Source organism: Odocoileus virginianus, chromosome 11, assembly GCF_023699985.2.
Source record: "Odocoileus virginianus isolate 20LAN1187 ecotype Illinois chromosome 11, Ovbor_1.2, whole genome shotgun sequence".
Lineage (NCBI taxonomy): Eukaryota > Metazoa > Chordata > Mammalia > Artiodactyla > Cervidae > Odocoileus > Odocoileus virginianus.
Window position 1 is genome coordinate 19,643,241 of NC_069684.1, and position 23,070 is coordinate 19,666,310.

Genomic DNA, 23,070 nt, shown 5'->3' on the forward strand with positions numbered 1-23,070 from the left:
ATGCTTAGGTGTAGTTTTTCTGAGATATTTATCTTGCTTGGTGTTCTCTGAGCTTCCTGGATCTGCGACTTGATATCTGGCATGTGGGGGAAATTCTCAGTTATTGTTTCAGATATTTTTTCTGTTCCTTTTTCTCTTCTCCTTCTGGCATTTGTGTTACTCAGTTATACCTTTTGTAGCTGTCCAGAGACCTCGGATATCCTGTTCTGGGTTTTTTTCCTTCAGTTTTTGTTCTCTTTGCTTTTCAGTTTTGGAGATTTCTATAGCCTCAAGCTCAAAGATTCTTTTCTCAGCTGTGTCCAGTCTACTAATAAGCCCATCAAAGGCATTCTTCATTTCCGTGTTTTTTTCATTTCTAGAATTTCTTTTGAGTTCTCTTTCAGAATTTCCATCTCTCTGCTTACATTGTCTATCTGTTCTTGCACACTATTTTATCCATTAGTGCCCTTAGCATATTAATCTTACATACATATACAATTACATGTCCTAAGTCATACATACATATAATACATGTTTTAAATTTCTTGTCTGACACTCAATAAATTGACTGACTTTATTAGCAAGATATTTGAAAAGATAAGTTCAAATATAATATATCTTCCTTGGAATCCAGCTGTAAAAAGCATAAGTTAAAATGCTTTGTTGTTTGATCTTTAGTTTCTGTTTGAACTGACTCTCCATGTCAGCCTATTTTCTTTAGTGAAGAGCAAGAAATTCCATTTACCACGGCTTTCCATACTCTGTCCTATGGCTTCTGTTTTCATTCAACATGTTATTTATTTGTCATGAAATAACATGCTATTTGGGGCTGATTAGAGCTTGCAGTGTTTACATTTATTCCCAATTATATAAATTAGATGGCTTCCCAGGTAGCTGTGTGGTAAAGAATCCTCCTGCCAATGCAGGACACCTGCAGGTTCAATCCCTGGGTTGGGAAGATCCCCCTGGAGAAGGAAATGACAACCTGTCCCAGTATTCTTGCCTGGGAAATCACATGGACAGAGAAGCCAGGTGGGCTACAGTCTATGGGGTCACGGAGTCAGACACGACTTAGTGACTAAAAAACAATATACAGGTTAGAAGTATTATAGCAAATCACCAGTATGGAACTATAAACCTCTTAAGCATCCTATAACAACAATAAAAAATGCTAAACTTAAAATCATAATAACAACTGTACCAGGCTTACCATGAGGCCTGGAGTGACAACCTGGGGGAGGAAAATGTGCAGGAAAGAAGGGGCTTCAGCCAGACGCACAAGAGAGAGTTTTGTTGCAGTGCTGGCTAGATGTGTGTGTTTATTCAAGACCCTTCAACCAAGACTCTATTTCCTCGTTTATAACAATGTTAACAATTCCACCTCAGGAGACTGGTGTAAGGATTACATGACATATGCCAAATGTATGGCACAGTGCCCTGGAGGATGAAATGAGTGAAGTCTTACTGAAGGGCCCATCTAGTATTCTCAGGTCTTGACCTCTATGGGTGGGTCTAAAGCATCCCAGATTCCCACCCAGGGCTCCGTTCCAGTTTAGCTCAGGTGCACTCCAGTATAAACACAAAGGGAGAAGAGGAGCCTGTATGGACAACAGAATAAAATAAGCAACAGGACGGTTGACTGTCAAAATGGAACAATTCTGAATTTCTTGTTAGAAAGCCACCTGTGTCCAAATTAACTTACGGGAAACTTGAGAGATATCTCAATATAAATTTGCCTGATTGCACCTTCAGCTATTTGCCAGTGTCTAATGAAGGCAATGGCACCCCACTCCAGTACTCTTGCCTGGAAAATCTCATGGATGGAGGAGCCTGGTAGGCTGCGGTCCATGGGGTTGCTAAGAGTCGGACACGACTGAGCAACTTCACTTTCACTTTCACACATTGGAGAAGGAGATGGCAACCCACTCCAGTGTTTTTGCCTGGAGAATCCCAGGGATGGGGGAGCCTGGTGGGCTGCCGTCTATGGGATCACACAGACTTGGACACGACTGAAGTGACTTAGCAGCAGTAGCAACAGCAATGCTTTCCAGAGACAGAGAGAGGGCATAATAACCACTTTCCACAGCAGTAAGTCCTCATAAAGCATGCTCATGGTTCAGGAGACTCTAGCTGACCAAGGGAGCAGATTGTCATACTGGTGGCTCATCACTAGCAATTATGAGCCTAGTGCCTGGCCTTGCACTTTGCATGCATTATCTCATTCAACCTCATCATAACCCCAGGAAGGACAAACCATTTCATGCTGATTTTACAGATGAGGAAATAGGCTGGGAAGGTTAGGTAAAATTGACAGGAGGTGAGTGAAATTGGCCATTTAACATGGAGGGTGCCAGGAGGTTCTCCTTTTTTCTAGAAAGGGTATCGTATTGCCAGTGGGGCCCAACATAGCCTGCCACTGAGCAATCAATCATCATTCCAGCTAGTGGTACCGGTTGCCAGGGAGCAGGGCATCTGGGTGCCTGGGGCAGAGGGGCAGAGGAGCAGACTTCCTTCCGTCTTGTCCCTCCCACGCTCCTGCTTTGTTTAGGCCCTCGTCCTCTCCCCCTTGGAGTGTTAATACTCCCTGCCTGTTCTCCCAGCTTCCGCCCTCAATTCCTCATCCTGGCAAAGTCCTGCCCGTTGGACTCCAGCCTCCTGTTTCCACTTTATGCCCTGCTTCTTGTCAGTGTGATCTCTTCCCAGCCTCAACTGTGTACTTCTGAGAGAGGCTGGGACCTGCAAAGAAAAGGCCAAAACCCAGCTGCCCCTCCTGAGGTGCAGGGAGCACGCCCTCCTGCTGTAACCGAGTCCCAATGAAGCCTTGCCTGAAGTCCTTGTCTGGACACCCCTGAGCGACTTAACAATAAGAGACCAAGAACCCACGTCGGCTAACACTTCCAGTTCTTGCATTCAGTTCTCCTCTGGCCCTAAATCCTATCCACACAAAAATCTCTTCTCTTCCACCCAGCCTTTCCAAGCTCTCTAGGCCATAGCATGGTGTTTTTCCTTCTGCTTGGGCAGAACTTTTCTGGTGTAACATGTACACGTGACACTTAAGCAATTCAGGGTTGTTCGTGATAATTGTTTTAGTGTTTTGTATTTGTGGTGAGGTTGTAGAATGCGAGGGACCAGATTCTGCACAGCGCGTGCAAGGCCCACAGGGAGGCCCTGGCCTGGCACAGACATTGGAAAAAAAAAGATCACATTTGCATGTTGACAGCACATGAATTTCTTTAGCTAGAAACTATCATAAGCAAGAATAACTAAAACAGGAAGCTGCTGGTTGTTCTTTCTTTGAGTCACATAATAAATCACAACATTATTTGCTGAGCTTTCATGCTGCTAGCTTTGGGCACGGAAATTGCTAGGTTACGGCTCTGAAAGCCAAGGTCTACCGGGTTGAGAATGAGACTCGATCCGGGGTCTGAGTCCTGGCTCCGCCCCTTACTGGGTGACTTCACCGGACTCCTTAACCTCTTAGACTCTTCCTGTTGTTATCTGGGAAGAAGTATCCTTTCCTCCTAGAGCTGCTATAAGGAATACTCAGAGATTGTGTATACATGAGTAAGATTATAACCAAGCCATCAGAGATTGTGTGATGAATCAAATTGACAAGTTTCCGTGAACTATGCTGGGGACTTGGGAGCGGTGTCTGCAGGGACACAGGGCAGGATTAGAGTGGGGCGGACTGAGACCGGGTGCTTAGTCATTGCCTAGAGTGGCTCTGGGGTCCAGGTGCGGGAACCGGGCGATGGGGAGGTGGTTGCCCCCAGACAGGGAAGTGTGCCCCTTCTTCCCAGAGACCACCCTAGTCTGACCTCAGCTGCAGGGTGAGACTCTACCTGCCTCACGCAGGTGATCACTGATCAGGCCCTTGGTCACTCCTGAGCGGCCTCGCCTCAGCCCTCATGTTCCCAGCCGGACAGCCCTCAGAGACAGCCTCCCATTGCCCAGAACCTGGCAGAGAGCAGGCATTCAGCACATACTGGCTTTTACTGGACATTCCCAAGGACATACTTTCCAAGAATAAAAGAAGACTTCTTTCTAGACTGACTTGTCAACTAGCAAGTGGATAATTAAGACGATGCAAGAAAATCATTGGCAAAGGTCCAGGAAGCTGCTTTTCTTGAACTCCTCACAGAGGTGCATTGGGTTACATTTTTGGACAGCCATCACGTAGCTCAGGGCAGATGGAAGAACAACAAGTACAAAAAAGAACTTGATTTGAGCAAGACTTTTGACTTTGTTTAGCCACTGTTTACTGGATACCATAGTAGCGCGCCTTGTCCTGCTGGGGTGTGTGAGGTGCCTCGTTAGTTCGCCAGTAAGGGTGAACGGAAATATTTCAGTAAAAGCCTAATCATTTTAAGACACATCAAAACAAAAGCAAGGAGGGAAACAATCTGGCTCTCACAGTTGATGAGAATTCAGCATCTCTGACGAAGCTGGTGCTGTCAGCGGAGGGAGAGCAGGGCCCCGAGGGAGCAGAGGGCCTGTTGCCGACACTGGACTGACCCCGCGAGGAGGCAGCTGCTTGGTCGGCCGGCCTCCCTGTTGATTCAAGAAGCGGCGGGGGCCTGTGTCGGGTTTACCCAAGTAGAGGAACGGAGCGTTCCCTGTTGAGAACAGCGGCTGACCTGGCTCCCAGCAGAGGCGGCTCGGGGCACTCTAGCCGTGGGCAAGAGCACAGGCTGACGGGGCTCCACCGCCCACCAGGGTGCCCAGTGTCAACACCAGTATCCTCCCTTTAATAGTAACACCACCACATAAGGAAGAGGTGCTTCTCTCCCTTACTTTGAGACTGTTAATACCTCCTGGTTGTACTTCTAAAAATTAATAAATTGTGGGGGCACAAGCAGAAATCTTGCAGGAAATCTATTATGTTTTTGCAGCTCCATCATTCCTTACCAGTGCACAGAAGTCTTAAAAGTGGCCTGCCTTTTCCCCTTCTTTCTCATTTTTTGTTTCTATCTCGTCTTTCTTTTCTCTCTTCCCTCCCTTTTCTCTATTCTTTTGTGTCTTCTTTCTTTTCTCCTCTTTCCCCTCTTTTCTTCTTTTAAAAATAAAAGATGATCACGATCTGTAAGGAGTGCAGAAGTTGGACTCTGGAGTTGAGGGTTGGGTTAATTCAGCAGCACAAGGAAATTAAGGACCTCGGTTCTTTCCACCTTTCCCCCCTGTTCTTGAAGACATCTTTACTTCCAGGCCGGCTTCCTTCTTTCTCATAAAATGGGACCTTCTGTTTTAGGCTGCTAAGAGATGAGTGGAGAAAATAGGTCAAAAGACTACGGGGGTACTTCCCTGGCGGTCCAGTGGTTAAGAATCCATCTGCTAACGCAGGGACATGGGTTTGATCCCCGCTCCGGAAAGATTACACGTGCTGAGGGGCAACTAAAGCCCCCGAACCACAACTAGTGAAGCCCGTGTGCCCTAGAGCCCAAGCTCTGCGAAGAGAGAAATCAGTGCCATGTGAAGCCCTCCCACAGCAATGAAGAGCAGCCCCTGCTCACCGCAACTAAGAAAGCCCGCACACCGCAACGAAGACCCAGCACATCCAATAAATAAATAAATATTGAAAAAAAAAAAAAAGACTTATCGGCAGTGGTAGGGACTATGGCACATTGGAGCAAATGACCTTGCCGAAGGCTTTCAAATACAGAACAATTTTCTTCCTGTTGCTTCAGAATACTTTGTTGTTCAGTTAAGTTCAGTCGCTCAGTCGTGTCCAACTCTTTGTGACCCCATGAACCGCAGCACGCCAGGCCTCCCTGTCCATCACCAACTCCTGGAGTTTACTCAAACTCACGTCCATGGAGTTGGTGATGCCATCTAACCATCTCATCCTCTGTTGTCCCCTTCTCTTCCTGCCCTCAATCTTTCCCAGCATCAGAGTCTTTTCAAATGAGTCAGCTCTTCGCATCAGGTGGCCAAAGTATTGGAGTTTAGAGGGAAGAAAAAGGGGATCCTGGATGTTCTGAAGTAACTGCTTTGAGTAAATATATTGTTGCAAGCAGTCAAAACATTGCCATTGCTCAAGTTCTGCAGAGGTCAGCACTGAGCTGCAGGGAGGACAGGAGACGGGGCCAGAGATCAAATATGCATGGAGCTTCCTCAGTCCTTGCCTCTCTGCCACGCCACAGCTGCTGGTAACCCTGTGGCTGCCCTCCTCCCTCTCATCATGAGCTCCCTCGGGGTTTTGGGGTGCTGTCTTCTCCTTTCGTGCCCTCCTACCACCTGGCACAGATGTGCACACTCTGGACAGCACCCCTCCCACCACATTCACAGCATGAAGCTGCACACTCACAGCCTAGTGTGCAACGAAGATGGATCCTCTCATCTTCCCCTCCTAACCCAGTTTCTAATTTCTAGTGGTTCTCAATGTATGGCCTGCAAACCAGCAGCGTCAGCAGCACCTGGGACCTTGTAAGAAATGTACATTTTCAGGTCCCACCCCAAAACTGCTGAATCAGAAACTCTGGGAGGGGGTGGGACCCAGCAATTTAAGTCTTAACCAGTCCTCCAGGGGATTCTTATGCCTTTGGATGTTTGAAAGCCACTGTCCTAAACCCTCTGCAGTATTTAGAGACCAACGACCTAAATGTTGGTTTTTAACCCTGGCTACACATTTGTGTCATCTGAGAGGCTTAGTACCCCCCACCCTGACTGCTCCCAGGCATATGGGATTGGTCTGGTATGTAGCCCAGGCTTTGAAATTTTTAAAAGTTCCTTGGATAATTCTGAATTGCATCCAGGGTTGAGAATCACTGATCTAAACAAATATGAAGGGAGACAACCATACTATAAATGAGTAGACATCCAAAAGTGAGACACACTGACAAAATATGTAAGGGGAAAAAAAAAGGTTAATATGAGAGGTTAAACTGTCATTCCAGACCCCAAGAAAGGCAATGCCAAAGAATGCTCAAACTACTGCACAATTGCACTCATCTCACATACTAGTAAAGTAATGCTCAAAATTCTCCAAGCCAGGCTTCAGCAATATGTGAACTGTGAACTTCCAGATGTTCAAGCTGGTTTTAGAAAAGGCAGAGGAACTAGAGATCAAATTGCCAACATCCACTGGATCATCAAAAAAGCAAGAGTTCGAGAAAAACATCTATTTCTGCTTTATTGACTATGCCAAAACCTTTGACTGCGTGGATCACAATAAACTGGAAAATTCTGAGACAGAAATACCAGACCAACTGACCTGCCTCTTGAGAAATCTGTATGCAGGTCAGGAAGCAATAGTTAGAACTGGACATGGAACAACAGACTGGTTCCAAATAGGAAAAGGAGTACGGCAAGGCTGTATATTGTCACCCTGCTTATTTAACTTATATGCAGAGTACATCATGAGAAATGCTGGGCTGGATGAAGCAGAAGCTGGAATCAAGATTGCTGGGAGAAATATCAATAGCCTCAGGTATGCAGATGACACCAATCTATTGCGGAAAGTGAAGAACTAAAGAGTCTCTTGATGAAAGTGAAAGAGGAGAGTGAAAAAGTTGGCTTAAAGCTCAACATTCAGAAAACTAAGATCATGGCATCTGGTCCCATCACTTCATGGCAAACAGATGGGGAAACAGTGGCTGACTTTATTTTTTTGGGCTCCAAAATCACTGCAGATGGTGACTGTAGCCATGAAATTAAAAGACACTTACTCCTTGGAAGGAAAGTTATGACCAACCTAGACAGCACATTAAAAAGCAGAGACATTACTTTGCCAACAAAGGTCCATCTGGTCAAGGTTATGGCTTTTCCAATAGTCATGTATGAATGTGAGAGTTGGACTGTAAAGAAAGCTGAGCGCAGAACTGATGTTTTTGAACTGTGTGTTGGAGAAGACTCTTGAGAGTCCCTCGGACTGCAAGGAAATCCAACCAGTCCATCCTAAAGAAGATCAGTCCTGAGTGTTCACTGGAAGCACTAATGTTGAAGCTAAAACTCCAAAACTTTTGCCACCTGATGTGAAGAGCTGACTCATTTGAAAAGACCCTGATGCTGGGAAAGATTGAAGGCAGGACAAGAAGGGGACGACAGAGGATGAGATGGTTGGATGGCATCACTGACTCGATGCACATGAGTTTGAGTAAACTCCAGGATTTGGTGATGGACAGGGAAGCCTGGCGTCCTATAGTCCATGGGGTTGCAAAGAGTTGGACACGACTGAGTGATTGAACTGGACTGACTGAGAAGTATAAAAAAAGAGATGATCTGTTTTAGACACTTTGACAAATAGTCATAACCCACTCCTACGATTTAAATTAGGCTGAAAAGCTCATTACCTCTTTTGGGAACGAGTATATACTGATGGGTTTCTAACTGCTATAGGTGTTACATGAAAAGTTCTCTTTACTGCTTCAAAACACACAGCTCACTATGTTATAAGACACTTCCATCATTTAATACGTTCTGTCACTGTTCTTTTCCTTTTTACAGTTTGGATAGCAGGTACTTGAGCTTGAACTGCCAACAGAAAACATCAAGTTATCATCAGACGTTGGATGACCCTCCATGACAGTCCCTTTAGAGAAGGCCCTCCTGCTGGAAGTAAGCTCAAAGAACAAAAGGAATCCATGGATGATCTTAACCAAAGAGGAAACATGAATACAAGCCTCTTCTTCAAGGAGAAACATGGAACCAGAATGAATCTTCAAGAGTCTGGAAATTTTAATTTAGTAAAACTAAGGAATCACGGAAAATCTGTCACCCAAGTAAGTTCATGAATTACATTGATTTAGAATGAGACATAGAACGTAATTAGTTATGTCACAGCAATTTAGGCTAGAATCAAAGGTTTCAATTCAAACTGCATCAGGTCATACTCTCTCAACTTTTTTGTAGGCTGGCTATCCCAAAGATCTAGGTGGATATGACCACACCCCAAAGTACAGTCATTTAAATCTCTTTCAACATAGAAATCCCAATCCTGTATTCGTGTGGTTAAGATTTGCTAACACATCACTGAGGTTGCACAAGGCTACTGTAGAACTCAGTGGTCAGTAGAGGTTCACTGATTGTACTTATTGTTTGTACTTAATAATTGCTTAAGAGGTAAGAAACTCATGGTGAGTCTCCAGGTTTTTTTTCCATGCCTAATGGAAAAGGATTCCATTTTCATGTTAAAATCTCAGAATAGTTTCTGTCAATAAAAACAGCAGCTTGTCTTTCTTCTGCAACAGCTCAATATAGATGCTAACAGTTTCCAAACCTTAACTGTATGAACAACTTGGTTTTGACAGGCAATAACAAAGCAAAGTCAATAACTGTTATTTTCACTTGAGCCTGGGCTATGGGCAAATCAGACCAAAATGAATTCAAAGTTTAGTGTGCACCAGGCACTGTCCTCATATTCTGATTTAGGCAATTTGGGGGTGGTGTTCAGAAGTCATCATTAAACAAGCACCAGGTGGGTGAAATATGGCTTTTAATAATCAATAGTAATAAAGGAGGGTTCTTGTTTTAGGTGGCTTTCCTTCAGGTTTTTCTCTACTTGACAGTTTGTCTATGATGAATATACCTGGTTTATTTCTTAATTTAGTTAACTAAGGTTTATAAGATACTTCTCAGTTCACTATGACTTAACTAGGCAAATACCTCTTCCTTATTCTCTCCTTCACCTCTAATCCCACTCTCTGTAACTGATGCCAACTCTCCCTAACACTGACCATTTTTCCTAGTGCTGGCTCTGCTCATGGGGCTTTAGAGATATGAGCTAAGGTGAGCTGCACAACTCTATGAGGTGGGCTTGCCGCTGTGATCATTTTACAGCAGAGAAACCTGAGGAAGGTTAAGTCACTTTCTCAAGATCACGCAGCTAGTAAGCGGTCCAGTGCCGGAATTCTGAATTCTTATGCTCTGTATACGTACACGATCTCTGTAATGCTGCCCAGGTGCTCTCTGGCACTGTCTCACCAGTTTCATATGTTTAATGAGTCAGCTCTTCCATGATTTACTTTGAAATTCTCTACTAATTGAGGTTGATCATCTTTTCATAGATTAGCCACATAGGCTTCCTTCTATAAGCTGCTTATTCATACCCTTTAGCACATTTCTCTATTGAATACATCTTCTTATTAATTTGCAAAAAAAATCCAATCCATGTATATTCTTGATATGAATCCTTTGTTTTATAAACTCCAAATATTTTCTCACAATCTATTACCTTATTTGCAGCTAATATGACAATGGAATCATACTGGACCAACTATTAGAATTAGATAAGGGATTTCAATAGGGTTGCTGGATGTTAAGTGTCAACATAAAAGTAGCATTCCTATAGACAAATAACTCATAGCAGAAACAAAAACTAGTTTACCTAGGAATAAACTAATAAAAGATGTATGAAACTAGCAGGAAGAAAACTGTGAAACTTTATTGAGGGACATTAGAAACCCTAAATAAAACATAGAGACAGTTCATATTCATAGATGAGACGAGTAAGCTTTTCAAATCGTTAATTCTCAAATTAATCTACAAATTCACATCAAGTCCAATAAAAATATTAAGTGTTTTCACTGAACCTGACACACGGATTATAGAATTCACAGGGAGGATGAAAATGTCACGAAGAGCTAAGGCAAATTTGAAGAACAATGCAATTACCTTGCCAGACATCAAGACTTACATAGCTATCCAGGAATGGAGACAATGTGGTACGGGCTCAGGGACCAACCACTAACGAAACACAGGAGGGAACCCAGAAACTTAGCATGCGTACACGGAGAACGAGGTGCTGTGTGAGGTAAGGAGAGGCTGACCCCGTAAGAGAACAGTCACTCTCTTTTGGTTCTAGCACAGTGTAGGTGAAAAATTTCAAAGGCCATCGAAAAAGTGAGAAAACAGTTGAAAATTGGGTTATAGTTTGCCCAAACACTGGGCATTCAGTTCCGTTTGGAGGTTTCCCAAGCTTCTTAGAAGCAAACTCATGGAATTCTAAGAAAGGGCAGAGCAAACACCCCAGTTGGTAACTTACAGGAGACTCAACACATGTATTTCGGTATTTCTTCCAATTTAAGGCTCCCTAGGTTGGATGGCGGATTCTGTTTTCAGAAATGGTGAGAAGAGAAAGTGTCATGGTTTGGAATTTATGAAATACAGTATTAGCAAAGAGGGCCTTTATGGAGACTGCTCATATCACACACTTGGAGTGGGTAGATATGTTGGAAATATTATACCCTTGACCTCTTTTCCCCAAGGCCCCATCTGTCAGCATGCCTGCCGCACATCCTTGCTCTTGGATAGAGAAGAGCACCTGAAGTTTACCCAGACAGAAGCTTCCCTGTACCAACAAAATTCTTGTCAACTATTCTAGAAAGAGTGGGGGAAAAAAAATCAACTTAAAGCATTTCTTTAAAAGTTAATGATAAAAATGTAACTATGCAAACAAATTATCCCCACACAATCTATATTTTTAAGTAATTTATTCCAATAGAAATATTTCAGAAAACTGTATTTAAATTCATTTTAAGTTAGCTTATGCAAACACACTTAAGATCTCACACTCACATTTGCATATTAAACAGAAATCAAAGGTGAGAGAGGAACCAAGCTGCACGTCACTCTAGGAGGTCATTGTGCAAATGAGTACTTCATCTTTAGTACCTCAATTTAACCGGGATGAAGGAGAGTAAAAATGGCTTGTGTTTTCCTGTATATTATCATTATTCGATATTCATCCCCACAGATGCCTTTGTCGCCTTTAGATTACACTGTGAATGAGTTCCCCACCCCCTCCCCACACTACATACTTCGGTCAGCTGTAAAACAATGGATTTGTCAATAATCAAGGTATAGAAACTCTTGAGTCTGGTGACTTATTATCAGCTACTCTGTTAGATTTAGTAAGTCAATAATTATTGGACTATCTTCTGTGAATAGTTTTAATAGGTGATATCTTCATGGGAAAATTGATACTTGTTACCTGGTATCTAAAGCATAGCTAATTATGAAACTTTCTACTTGTCTATTTAAAAAAAAAAAGCTCATTCCCTAAGCATTCTAATTATGTATTCCTTTAATCCCATCACCACTTTGCAGTCCAAATGACTAGAATCAAACTTTAAATCCTACTAATAACCTTCAAGGACCAGTTATCCCTTCATTTGGCTTTAAAGACTAAATTTACTTGTCGAGAACATACTAGCCCTTTCCAAAATGTGAAGACAGCATTCTGACTCAGTTGAACAGTATTTCCAGATCTTATAATAATCTCAGAGAAGCAAAATGTTTCCATACTTTGTTTTTACTGAGAAAGCTAGCTTAGCCTCTTAACTTCTCTTTAATTTATACCTTGTAGTTGTTTTCACTTTCTGGACATAGTATCTTCAAGTAAACAACAACCGGTAGGTGAAGTGACTGCTTGTTGTTCTGAGTCCTGTTAACTGTAAGAATGTACTGAACTAAATCTCACTTCTGGGCAAAGGAACTCTCATTTCAGGATTTTAGCAGCTTTTATAGAACCCAAACAAATCTTTCTGGCTGTACTGTATTCTTTTAAGGATTTTCTGAAAGGACTTATAATTAAATCTATGCTCAAAACAATTTCAACAACACAAAATAAAAATAAACTCAGCTGGATGGATGTTCTTCAAAGTTGCTCTTAGGCATGTTTCATCTAGAGGCTGATTTGGAGGGTTTATTTTTAATCTTCTACCCTGGAAGGAGAAGGAGCAGGGAAGGAGCTTGTCTGAAAAGACTCAAAGCCAAGGAGGAATATGACAATAACCTAGAACGATCTGCACGCATTTTCTTAGACTTGCTATGAGCAAGAGTAAGCTGGTGGAGAGAGAAATAGCACACACTCCTGAAATAAGAGAAGTAAGAGGACAAATGATTATTGTCACACTCGATGCCCTAAAGTTGGTCTTCAAATTGATAAGGCACTGACCAAATTTTCCCCGCACTACAACTTGAGAAACCAGTGTAATGAAATAGCTTTCAAAAAGCTTAAAAGTTTGCTCAAACAGATCTCTTTTGTTAGAATCCTCTAAATAGGGGGGGGAAAAAAACCAGTCACCTAAGACACAAGCCATTTTTAAGGAAGCAAAACCAAAAGATGCTGACTTCACACAGAAAATTATCATCATCAATGTGTTAAATAACAATGTTTGTTATAAGAAAACAGAATACTACTCTGGCTGTAAAATTATAAGTTTACTATGTTTGAGAGAAATAATATAAAAGAAGAGAGACAGAAAATAAAAGCAAACCCTAAAAGACCACTGAAGAAGTCAGACAAATCTCACCACTTGCTTTGTATCACCTATTCATGCACCAGCAGTACTATTGTTCCACCAGGACACAGTCAAATTCATTTTCAAAAAGGGATCCAATTATTTCAAAAGTCTTTGAGGCAGATGATTTTTTTAAAAACTTATATTATCCTCTGTTAACAATACTGGTACCTCTTGTTTGCAAAAAAAAAAAAAAAGAAAATTTGGTGGTTTAAAAGAACACTGAAAAGGACCATGTCTCAGAAAACAGGAAGGAAATCAAGAGTGGATAGTTAATGGGTTAAATCTACTATTATTGATTTTTAAACTAATACCAAGTCCTGTAGTTTTGTTTTTAGCAGTAAAGTCATCTATAACTACAGATTTAACCTAAAAAAAAAAGAGAGACTTCTGCTCAAATCATTTGGCCAAGTGAATTCTAGTAATCCTAAGAGAGCAATAGGCCAGGCTGCTCTTGGCGGGCCCTGGTTTCAACTAACATACAAGGTGTATACACTAGAGACTGTAAACATTTTTCCCTTCTGTAACAGTGCACATTGGGCTCCTTTATAAACCTTCTAGAAGAGGAATAAAGCCACTTACAGAAACTCTGCAGCTACAAACACCCCAAGTTCTTGACATACAGAAAGATACAATACCAAAACAGTCCATACAGAAGGTAGCACAACAGTCATATGGCATTTTCCGCACAGGAAAACATTTATCACTGAAGCATATGCCTGGGGAGGAAAAAAATACTCAGACTCAAATTGTTTGGATCCCTTTTCATAATGTTTGCACAAATAATATTTACACAGTGAAGAAAATGTAATAGGAAGGTGTGTTTGATTGGTTCTTTTAATTTTTACAGTTTGGAGGTTATGGTAAAAGTAATGTCTCTGAAAAAAATAAGCAGAACTCACACACAGAGGGGGCATGAGACCAAAATCAGAGCTCCTCAAGGTCATCATACAGTTATTTTTATAGTTGCATTTTAAAAACTGTTAGAGGTTACTTTTGCATGAAAAATAAGCTTCCATGTTCAAACAAACTGTTAAATGAGATGTGCCTCAAATTGTATTTTGGTTGGTATTATACTGCTGCACCAGGCTGGATAATATACCAATCATTATGCTTATCAAAAACTAGCTTAAATTTAAATTATAATGGAATTTCCAATGAGTTTTTCTTGACTCAGAGAGAAAAAAATGGGCTTACTATTGGTGAAAATTTCAAGCTTGTGAGGTGCTAGTTTAGAAATTTATTAAGGGTAGGCCTAGTAAGAGGAGAAAAATTTCATCTTCTCACTAACACAATGCCTAAATATTTAATATTGTAGTATTTATTTTTGCCTGAATTATTATTAGGTCTCATTTGGTGAATTAAAGGTCAAAAATTCACCCACACTATTTTAATTCACTTCTCCCACTGGTCTTCTCTTTGCTCCAAATGCTAAAGTATCCTTAAAAAGCAATAAGCAAGCTTTTGAATGGACAAATCTGGAGACAAGAAAACAATGGTGACCTCCGCTGCACCATTCAGAGTTTCAGTCAGTCAGAGGCCACAAATCTATGTGTGGTCTAGTTACCAAATCTGAACCCTGTTCTCACTCTGCACAAGCAGCCTTGTGTTTAGGGCTGAAAATATCAAACATGTCTTCCAGTTGAGCTCTCTCTTTGGCAAAACTGTGTGCTGTCAGGCTCTGACTTCCAACTGCCCATCTTCAGCAATACGGTTAGCCTACCACTTAACCTACTTTAGCTTATTTATGACAAACAGACAAGGTAATAAAAAATCCACAGGGTTCTCATCCACAATGTGTTTTAAAAAGCACATACACTGTTAAAAACACTTATTTCTGAAAAGAAATAAACAAGTTAAGAAAATTAAAACAAAAGTCAGATGTGCAAGGTCTCAGAGATAATACTGCTACGCTGGTTATGCAGAGGGGGTCTTCTCCGCGCCCAGCATGGGCTATGCTGGAAGGTCTCACCCACATCCCTGCCCTCGCCAGCTCATGTCATTTTCCACAAAACCAGAAATAATGGTATTTCTAACTGTACTATGTGAGAAAAATATTTGAACTCTTAATATCCTTTTCAAACAGAAAACAAAATTTATAAATTTAGTAATCTGAGAAAGCTCTTCTACTTTCCAAATGGATATACTTTTAATTATTCTAACAAGCAATATTTTCTATGTGAGTTTCATGGATTCAAGGATGAAATACTTATGATTAAAAAGGAAAAGGAATAAAATTCCCCTAGAATACAATCTGAAAATTTTTATGTGAGGCCCAAAGTAATAGAAATCTATTAGAAGTTATCAGTCAAAAAGCACTTCTTACTCTGGGCCACAGGCAAAATTCATGCTGCCTCATGAGTTTATAACATCCAACACACAGCCTTTGTTCAGGTGCCCTTTTCTTCTTCTTTTTGGTTAAAACTCTAAGGTATTTCACCTCCAAACTTTTTTTTCCTCCTTTTTTTAAACTCAACATTTATTTTGGAAGTTAAATGCATTATTGCATAAAAGAGCTCTCACAAAACTCTCTTGATCAACTATTAACAAAATATGGTTTCACAGTAAGGACCTATAGTAAATTTTGAGAAAAATGTTTGTGATAAAGGAAAGTTAAGTAGGAAGGAAAGTTTTGATACTCAAAATTTCCAGCCTCTCAATCTTTCACCTTTTTCCCTTTGAAAATTATTCTGTATCCCTTATAATAAAATACATACATGCATACAAACACATGTAGATTCTCTTTTAAACAAATGTGATCCTGAATCTCATACCGAACAAAAATAATGAAAATAATAAAAAAATAACTGGCATTGTGCACATTAAACACTGTAAAAGAAAATATCCTAATAAAATATTGATACATCACCCTTGATGATAAAAATCACCTGTGAGTGACAGAAGGGATAATCCACTTAAAGTTGAAAACTGTAGTTACTGTAAAATCTTCTTAGAAAAGTTTAGGTTGGGATTACAGTTCTCTACCAAGCAGATCTGTGGTCCAACAATGAATTCATATAGAAGGCCAAACTTTAAACCCAGTTAAAAACAACCATGTTTTCTGGAGCCCACTTGAAAAAAGTGTCTGGCATGTGAACACTCAGCCTTTATACCTCCAGCAGGAAATAATGTACCCCATACAGTACTAAATTTCAGAAGTTTAGTGTTTAAAAAAAAAACAACTCCCCTATCCAAAACAAAACAACCCCCCCACCCCAGTCCCAAACAAACCCCAACAACTCACATTATTAACATTTCTAATTCCTACACTCTTGCTGTGAGAAAGCACGCTGAGGCTGCTGACTCATGGAGGCTTAAGCAAACCTTTTGGCGAGATGGCTGGTAGAACCCTACTAAGCTGAAACATCTTCACACTTCAGTTCAAAACCAGCTCCTGATGTCACCCATAAGAAATATGTTTTTCCTTTTAAAGTGTATCTAAAAAAAGGCGATTCCCCCCTCCAAAATTAGTACAAAGTTAAAAGAAATGCAAATTAGCTACGATCTATTCCAAGCACAGCACCGCCAGGAGATTCACACGCACTATTTGGTGTTTCATGGTGGTTTTCCTTTCATTCTATTAAGGCAGTGGTTTCCACAGGTCAGTTCAGAGATAAGAAGCATGGTCCACGGCAGTTTGTTTTACAGCTCTGATGTGTTCTCTGGGAATATCTCACTTCGTTCCCTGAAATTAGTGCTTTTTTGGTTCAGGACTCCAGAGGCTGAGACGGAGCCTCTGGGCTCTGCCTGGCACAGGATTGGTTTGTAGCTGGCACTCTTTCATCAGGTCCTCGCTTTCACTTAGGGTAACAGTTCACCTTGTTCTTTATGACGTTTTTACTCAAAAGTCATCAAGTTTGTAGGAACCTAAAAAATATAAGCATTACAAACTGATAGTATTTGAAAGGTGTTCTTCAACGTACTATTTATCTTGTCATTTTAAGTAAGTCCATAGGAATGTGATAGGAGGTACTGTAATTGTTTATGAATAATGGATAAAATACACTAGAACATTTTTGAGAGAAAAACCACTGAGATAAGTTAATACCCTTTCCAGTAAATTGAAATCTGGATGGCAAATTGGGCAGAGACAGTACCTTTCTTGTCTAACCCAGGGGAGCTCAGTAGATGTTTGCTGAGTGAATAAATGAATGAATGAGGAAAGAGTAAGTATGGCTCTAGTAGGTGTGAGATTCCAGACACACCTGTCATCATTTATTTTCTCATTATATGTATTACAATGAATTCCTATATGCAAATTTTAAAATCAGCATAATTTTGTAACAGACATTACTAAGAATTTCTTTGTGAAATCATCATGAAATGAGTATAAAAGAATAAAACTCATTGCTAGATAAATTCTAATCTGACACTTTGTGACTCTGAAAAATCTATAGGTTATATAACAGTTGGCTGCTAATAGACTGGATCAAATTTAATTCCATTTAAGTCTAAAATTCAACAATAATTCTTAGAAAAATAAATATATTTTGTTTTTAAAAATTAGTTGATGGGTCGTCTAGTTAAGGACTAAAGAGGGTTCTGACATGTTAAAAAAATGCTCTTAACTTTTACTACCAGTTTTCCAAAGCTGTGCTGGTAGAGATATTCATGTATCAGCAGTCATTTAAAAAGAGTTAACAGTTCTCTCTTTTTTTAGTTGTGGCATGCAGACTCTTAGCTGAGGCATATGGGATCTGGTTCCCTGCCTAGGGTTCGAACCCAGGTCCCCTGCACTGGGATCATGGGGGTCTTAACCACTGGCCCACCAGGGAAGTTAAAAAGAGCTTAACAGTTCTTTAACAACCTTTTCCTGAGAACCTAGGACACTAAAAAAAAGATTAATTTCTTACACATGTCAGCTTCTGAATGAAAAATTATTTGACAATGTAATCATAAGTGAATTATAAATAGAACATAGTATGAATGGATGAGTACTTAAAAGTATAAATTCTTGGGTCTGGTTATAAGAAATCCATATTTAAATAAGGTAAAATTTTCATTTCCTCCTAAGTTGCCTGACTATGGTTTACGATGTTGTATTTGAGTTACAGTCCTCTACTAAAAGTTTTCAAATTTCATGGCTTCAATTTATAAATTTGCTACTTCTCTCATTCTTCTAAGTATAGAAACAAACTGAAAAAACAAAACAAAACAATTTATACACATCTGCTTAACTTTTTCAGCAGGAAGATCCACTAGTACAGTAAAAGAAACTGAATCCTATGCTGGTATGTGTACACTCTCTTGATTAATCTTAAAATCTGAGATAAAAAAATGATACAATACTTTAAGGCCACATTTAAAGAAAATGTATGCATGTAACTGAATCCTGAAAAACCTGGTTTACGCAAAAGAAGGTCTGTTTCCTTCATTCTATCCCAGACACTAATTTGACAAGGGCAAGGATGTAATTTTTGCTTTATTATTTTTAAAATAAAAATTATAAGAGAACAAAGCCCATTCCAACAATATTTAAGAAGAATGCATCTACAGAATGAAGACAGACTTTGTGTCTTAGGTCCACCATTTTTTAATTTTGTTTACTTTTTTTATTTGTTTGACCCTGTCGAGGTCATTTATTAGCATTTTTGAACCTTAGTTTCTTCCTATACCAAAAAAGCGGTTACAACTTAGGTCCTGATAGCACATGGTAAAAACACATTTATAAGCTTTATAAACTTCTACAATGTATTATATAATTCAGAATCAGCTACTGATAATATTTACCATATACTTCTGTATTTCAGTACCTACAGGCAATAAACTTTTCAAATATATTCAACTAAAAACTGGCCAAAAAGAGTGTAGAAACTTTTTTAACTCCAGCTATATTTATGTCTGCCCTACCAATTCATGGTTCCACTTTAAATCAGAAGCAAGATTTGGGGAAAACACCACTATGAATTCATTCCTCTTTGCAGCCGAGTTAGACCATCATAGGCCTCTTTGAGTAAGTCCAAATCATTTTGGGTTTCACTGCAAGCATAGGAACCCACATAAAATTGTCAACAGAACAAATAGAGATGCATCAGAATAATTTTTGTCAAGATACCATCAAATTTTTAACCTCTGAAGCTACGTTTTCTTGCCTCTCATTCTTATTCTTCTGACACAGGCTATATCTCCCTATTTTGAACACCTGAAAGCTTGTTTCACCTTCAGGGTCTTTGCACTTCCCTTCCTTTCACCAGAACTCTGTTCCCCCTTATCTTCACACAGCCCCTCCTTCCTGTCATTCACTTCACTGTCATCTCCTTAGGGGACTTCTGCTGTTCGCTCTTAATTTATTTAAAGTTGACTCTACTCCCATCACTCTGTATCACCTAATTCTATTTTGCTGCCTTCAGAGTTTTTACTTTTTGAAATGCTGTTATTTGTTCACTTGTTTATTGCCCATCTCCCTCATTAAAATGTGGACCTCATGTCTTGCTGACTGTGGTCAATAAAAAAAGAACATAAACAATGCAGTTTTCCTACTTCATTCCAAAAATTAGTCCACGTACTTCTCTTTCCAGCTCTTTTAAATACATTCCCAGTTTATGGACTCTTCTGAGGATGAAGAGAAATGCTTACCTGTTGTTTGTTGCTTTGGCAGGCTGCACTCAAATGCTTAAACCACAGCATTGCATTCATCCTACTGCCTGCTTGAAACTTGTACGAATTTCCTAAAATTATTAAAAACAAGGGGAAAACAACAAAAATTGATGAGAGTTCTCAGTTTCAGTTTATTTCAGTTTCAGTCTCAGTTTCTCTCTCTCTCACCTGATTCTCCAATACAGAGTTCCATATGCTACATTCACAAGCTGTAATTTATTCAGAAAGTCACTGCTTTGCTATTCATGAATTGGAAGAGAAGTATTTTGTTTTCTTACAGGATCTTTAAAGTAAACCTAAATAAAACAATTGTTTGGCTTCTCTAAATTTGTATGAGAGTACAGAATATCAGTTCTCAGCACTATTTAGATGATCTAAATACTAATAGATGCTAAGACTAAATTTTTATAGGCCAAAATGTTCTAAAATGTTTAACACTTAAACATAAGCTATTTAATGGGATTAAGGATTAATCAGCTAACATCAATATAACCTATGCTTTTAGTTTTTACTTACATTTGTCAAAATTATTAGAGAAGTTCCTAGGTCTAGTAAGGGGTTATGTGAAAAATCTGAGAAAGCACCTTTTTCTCTTTTAGAAACTTAGAAATTCATTTGTTTTATTTGTGATGTATGTATTTAGATCTTGAAAGTGAAAGTGTTAGTCATTCAGTCTCATCCATCCTACTCTGTGACCCCATGGACTGTAGCCTGCCAGGCTCCTCTGTCCATGGAATTCTCCAGGCAAGAATACTGGAGTGGGTTGCTATTCCCTTTCTCCAGGGGATCTTCCTGACCCAGGGATCAAACCTGGGTCTCCTGCATTGGTAGGCAGATTCTTTACCATCTGAGTTACTAGGAAAGACCATTTAGACCTTATGTTGACTAATTAAAAACTGACACACAATAAAAGTATTTTTATACATTTATATGTATTAAGGTAATAAACTGAGAAAAGAAGGGATTCATGTAGTATAGGCTGCCCTAAGTTGAGCTTAGTTCTCCTTCTCACGGACCTGAGGTCTTATTTCCCAGTTCTTACTGACTTCTACTCTTTCCTTAATAACTGCATCCAATGATTCAAGAGCCTTATCTGATCTATATGTAGGCTTTATACAGCTCTTCTTTGAGATTTTAACAATCAAAGACTTACTCATTTTCAGAAGCAAAAGTTCTCTTCACCATATGTTTAATTATTCAAATAACATTTTTTGCTTGTTGAACCCAGATCAAACATCAGATCAACCTAAATAGCAGGCATAATCTGACAAGCTGGCCATAGCAGCCATTCATCTACCCTTCTTCCTGAAAAAGGCTGTCAGTATAGATTTCATAAAAACCTTGTACTCAGAAGTAGTTCTATCAAGTACACTAAGGAATCAATGATTGCCCTGGAGAAGGAAATGGCAGCCCACTCCACTATTCTTGCTGGAGAATTCCACGGACAGAGGAGCCTGGCAGGCTATAGTCTGCGGGGTTGCAGAGAGTCCGGACATGACCGAGTGACTAATACACACAAGGAATCAAAGGAAAACAAAGAATTTGTTAACTGAATCCTATGAAAATTATCTCCTTTTAAAATGTACTTTTATAAATAATGAATGTCTTTGGGATTGGCAGGGTGGAGGCTGAATTCAAAATGTTGAGTAGAAACTCCTTACTCTGTAAATCAGTCTATTTCACCTCAAAATGTGACATCTTGCTATTATTTTTTCTGCATGTTTTCTTAAATTTTTACTCTAAATACCACAATATCTTAAAAGCAGAATATCTGTTGATATACATTCTAAAGAAACAGAAGTCAAGAATATAACTTTACAGTCAATAAATGGTAATATAATATCATTTTAGTAGTGAGCTGCTGAAGTAGAAGGTTCTGGGCAGATACGAAACGATTTCCTTTCTGGCTTCCTCTGTGGTGCTCATCAATGGCTGGCAGGTGTTATAAAGCAAGAGCTACAACCATGTGAGGATCTGTTCTGATGACCACTGAGGTCCCCACGACACACACAAGCAGGATAAGAAGACACATGACCTGATTCTACACGGCCAACCCTCCAACCTCTCTCATCCATTCTAAAAACTCTCGTGGTTAACAGCCAATAATGTTACTCATAAATGTCTCTACATATTATAAGCAAAGCATTAATTAAAATTGTACTTATCTGGAAAGTGATTTGGGTCAAATAACCACTTAATTTAATTAAAAATAATGGAACACAAACCACTTAAAGGAAAACTTTTGCCACATTCAGAACTTAACAATAACAATTTATTTCAAGATATAAATGAAGGGGTATTGCATATTGCAAATCTGAGATTTTAAAGTAACAGTGGTTTATAGATTCTCAAATTCCCACTTCCTTTCTTGATTATTAGCTCTTCAAGCTTATGTCCATGTAGCAAAGAAAATAAGCTTATTAAAGAAGCAATTAATAGATACTGATATCTAAAAATATTGGCATAATTAATATGTATCACATGACAGAAATATTTCCCAAGAGGTGAAACAATATAAGCAATGCCCCCAGTTGAGTATTCCAGTTAAACTAAAATTTAGCTTATCTAAAGTTGTATAGTAACCACTAGTTATTTCAATGATTCACCTTTCTCAGAGTCAGTCAGCAAGAAGAGATCTGGATGTTCTGGGTCATCAGCCATCATCACCATCCATCCTACTACAGACACATTCTTATTTGATGTTGATTTAAACTGAGAGATAAAAAAAATAATAATAAAAACACAAAATTTGTGGCTTATTCTAAGTAAAAACTTACTGTTAAAAAGTGTATTTTCAGTTTCTCCTAGGGAGAGACAAGATTTCATGCTGGTTAGTTAGCTCTGCTCCTGGCCTCTTACTACTAAATTCCAGGTAGGCATGCCCTCTTCAGATAGTCTCCTACTTTCCAGATCTTTCCCAGCTTCAACTCTTTATCAGAAGTTTAACTGTCCGGCTTCCCTGGTGGCTCAGTGGTAGAGTCCACCTGTCAGTGCAGGAGACACAGGTTCGATCCCTGATTCAGGAAGATTCCACATGCCGTAGAGCAACCGAGCCCGTGTGCTACAACTACTGAGCCTGTACTCTGGAGCCACAACTCAAATATGATCAACTCAGTTGATGTGAAATAAAATCATTTGTTAAAATATAATGCATATTTGTGGTAGACTTGGAATGGAATTTATTTTTTTGTTTGTTTGGTAGGTATTGTTATTGAATTAGAAAATTCCCTTCCAAGGAATTCAACAGTACCTACCA

The 23,070-nt window shown here is 39.6% G+C and overlaps 1 protein-coding gene across 2 annotated transcripts in view; it reads right to left on the reverse strand.

Moving 5' to 3' along the window:
• Positions 1-10,332: 10,332 nt before the first annotated feature.
• The window catches only part of RALGPS2 (Ral GEF with PH domain and SH3 binding motif 2), a 155,477-nt gene continuing 142,739 nt past the window's right edge, over positions 10,333-23,070 (reverse strand). For both annotated transcript variants that reach the window (XM_070474019.1, XM_070474020.1), the window contains 3 exons: positions 22,421-22,526; positions 19,794-19,885; positions 10,333-17,084 (listed from right to left, as the gene is read on the reverse strand). In XM_070474019.1, the coding sequence (XP_070330120.1) occupies positions 17,055-17,084; positions 19,794-19,885; positions 22,421-22,526 (228 nt within the window). In that variant the 3' untranslated portion in view covers positions 10,333-17,054. The remainder of the gene's footprint in view (positions 17,085-19,793; positions 19,886-22,420; positions 22,527-23,070) is intronic.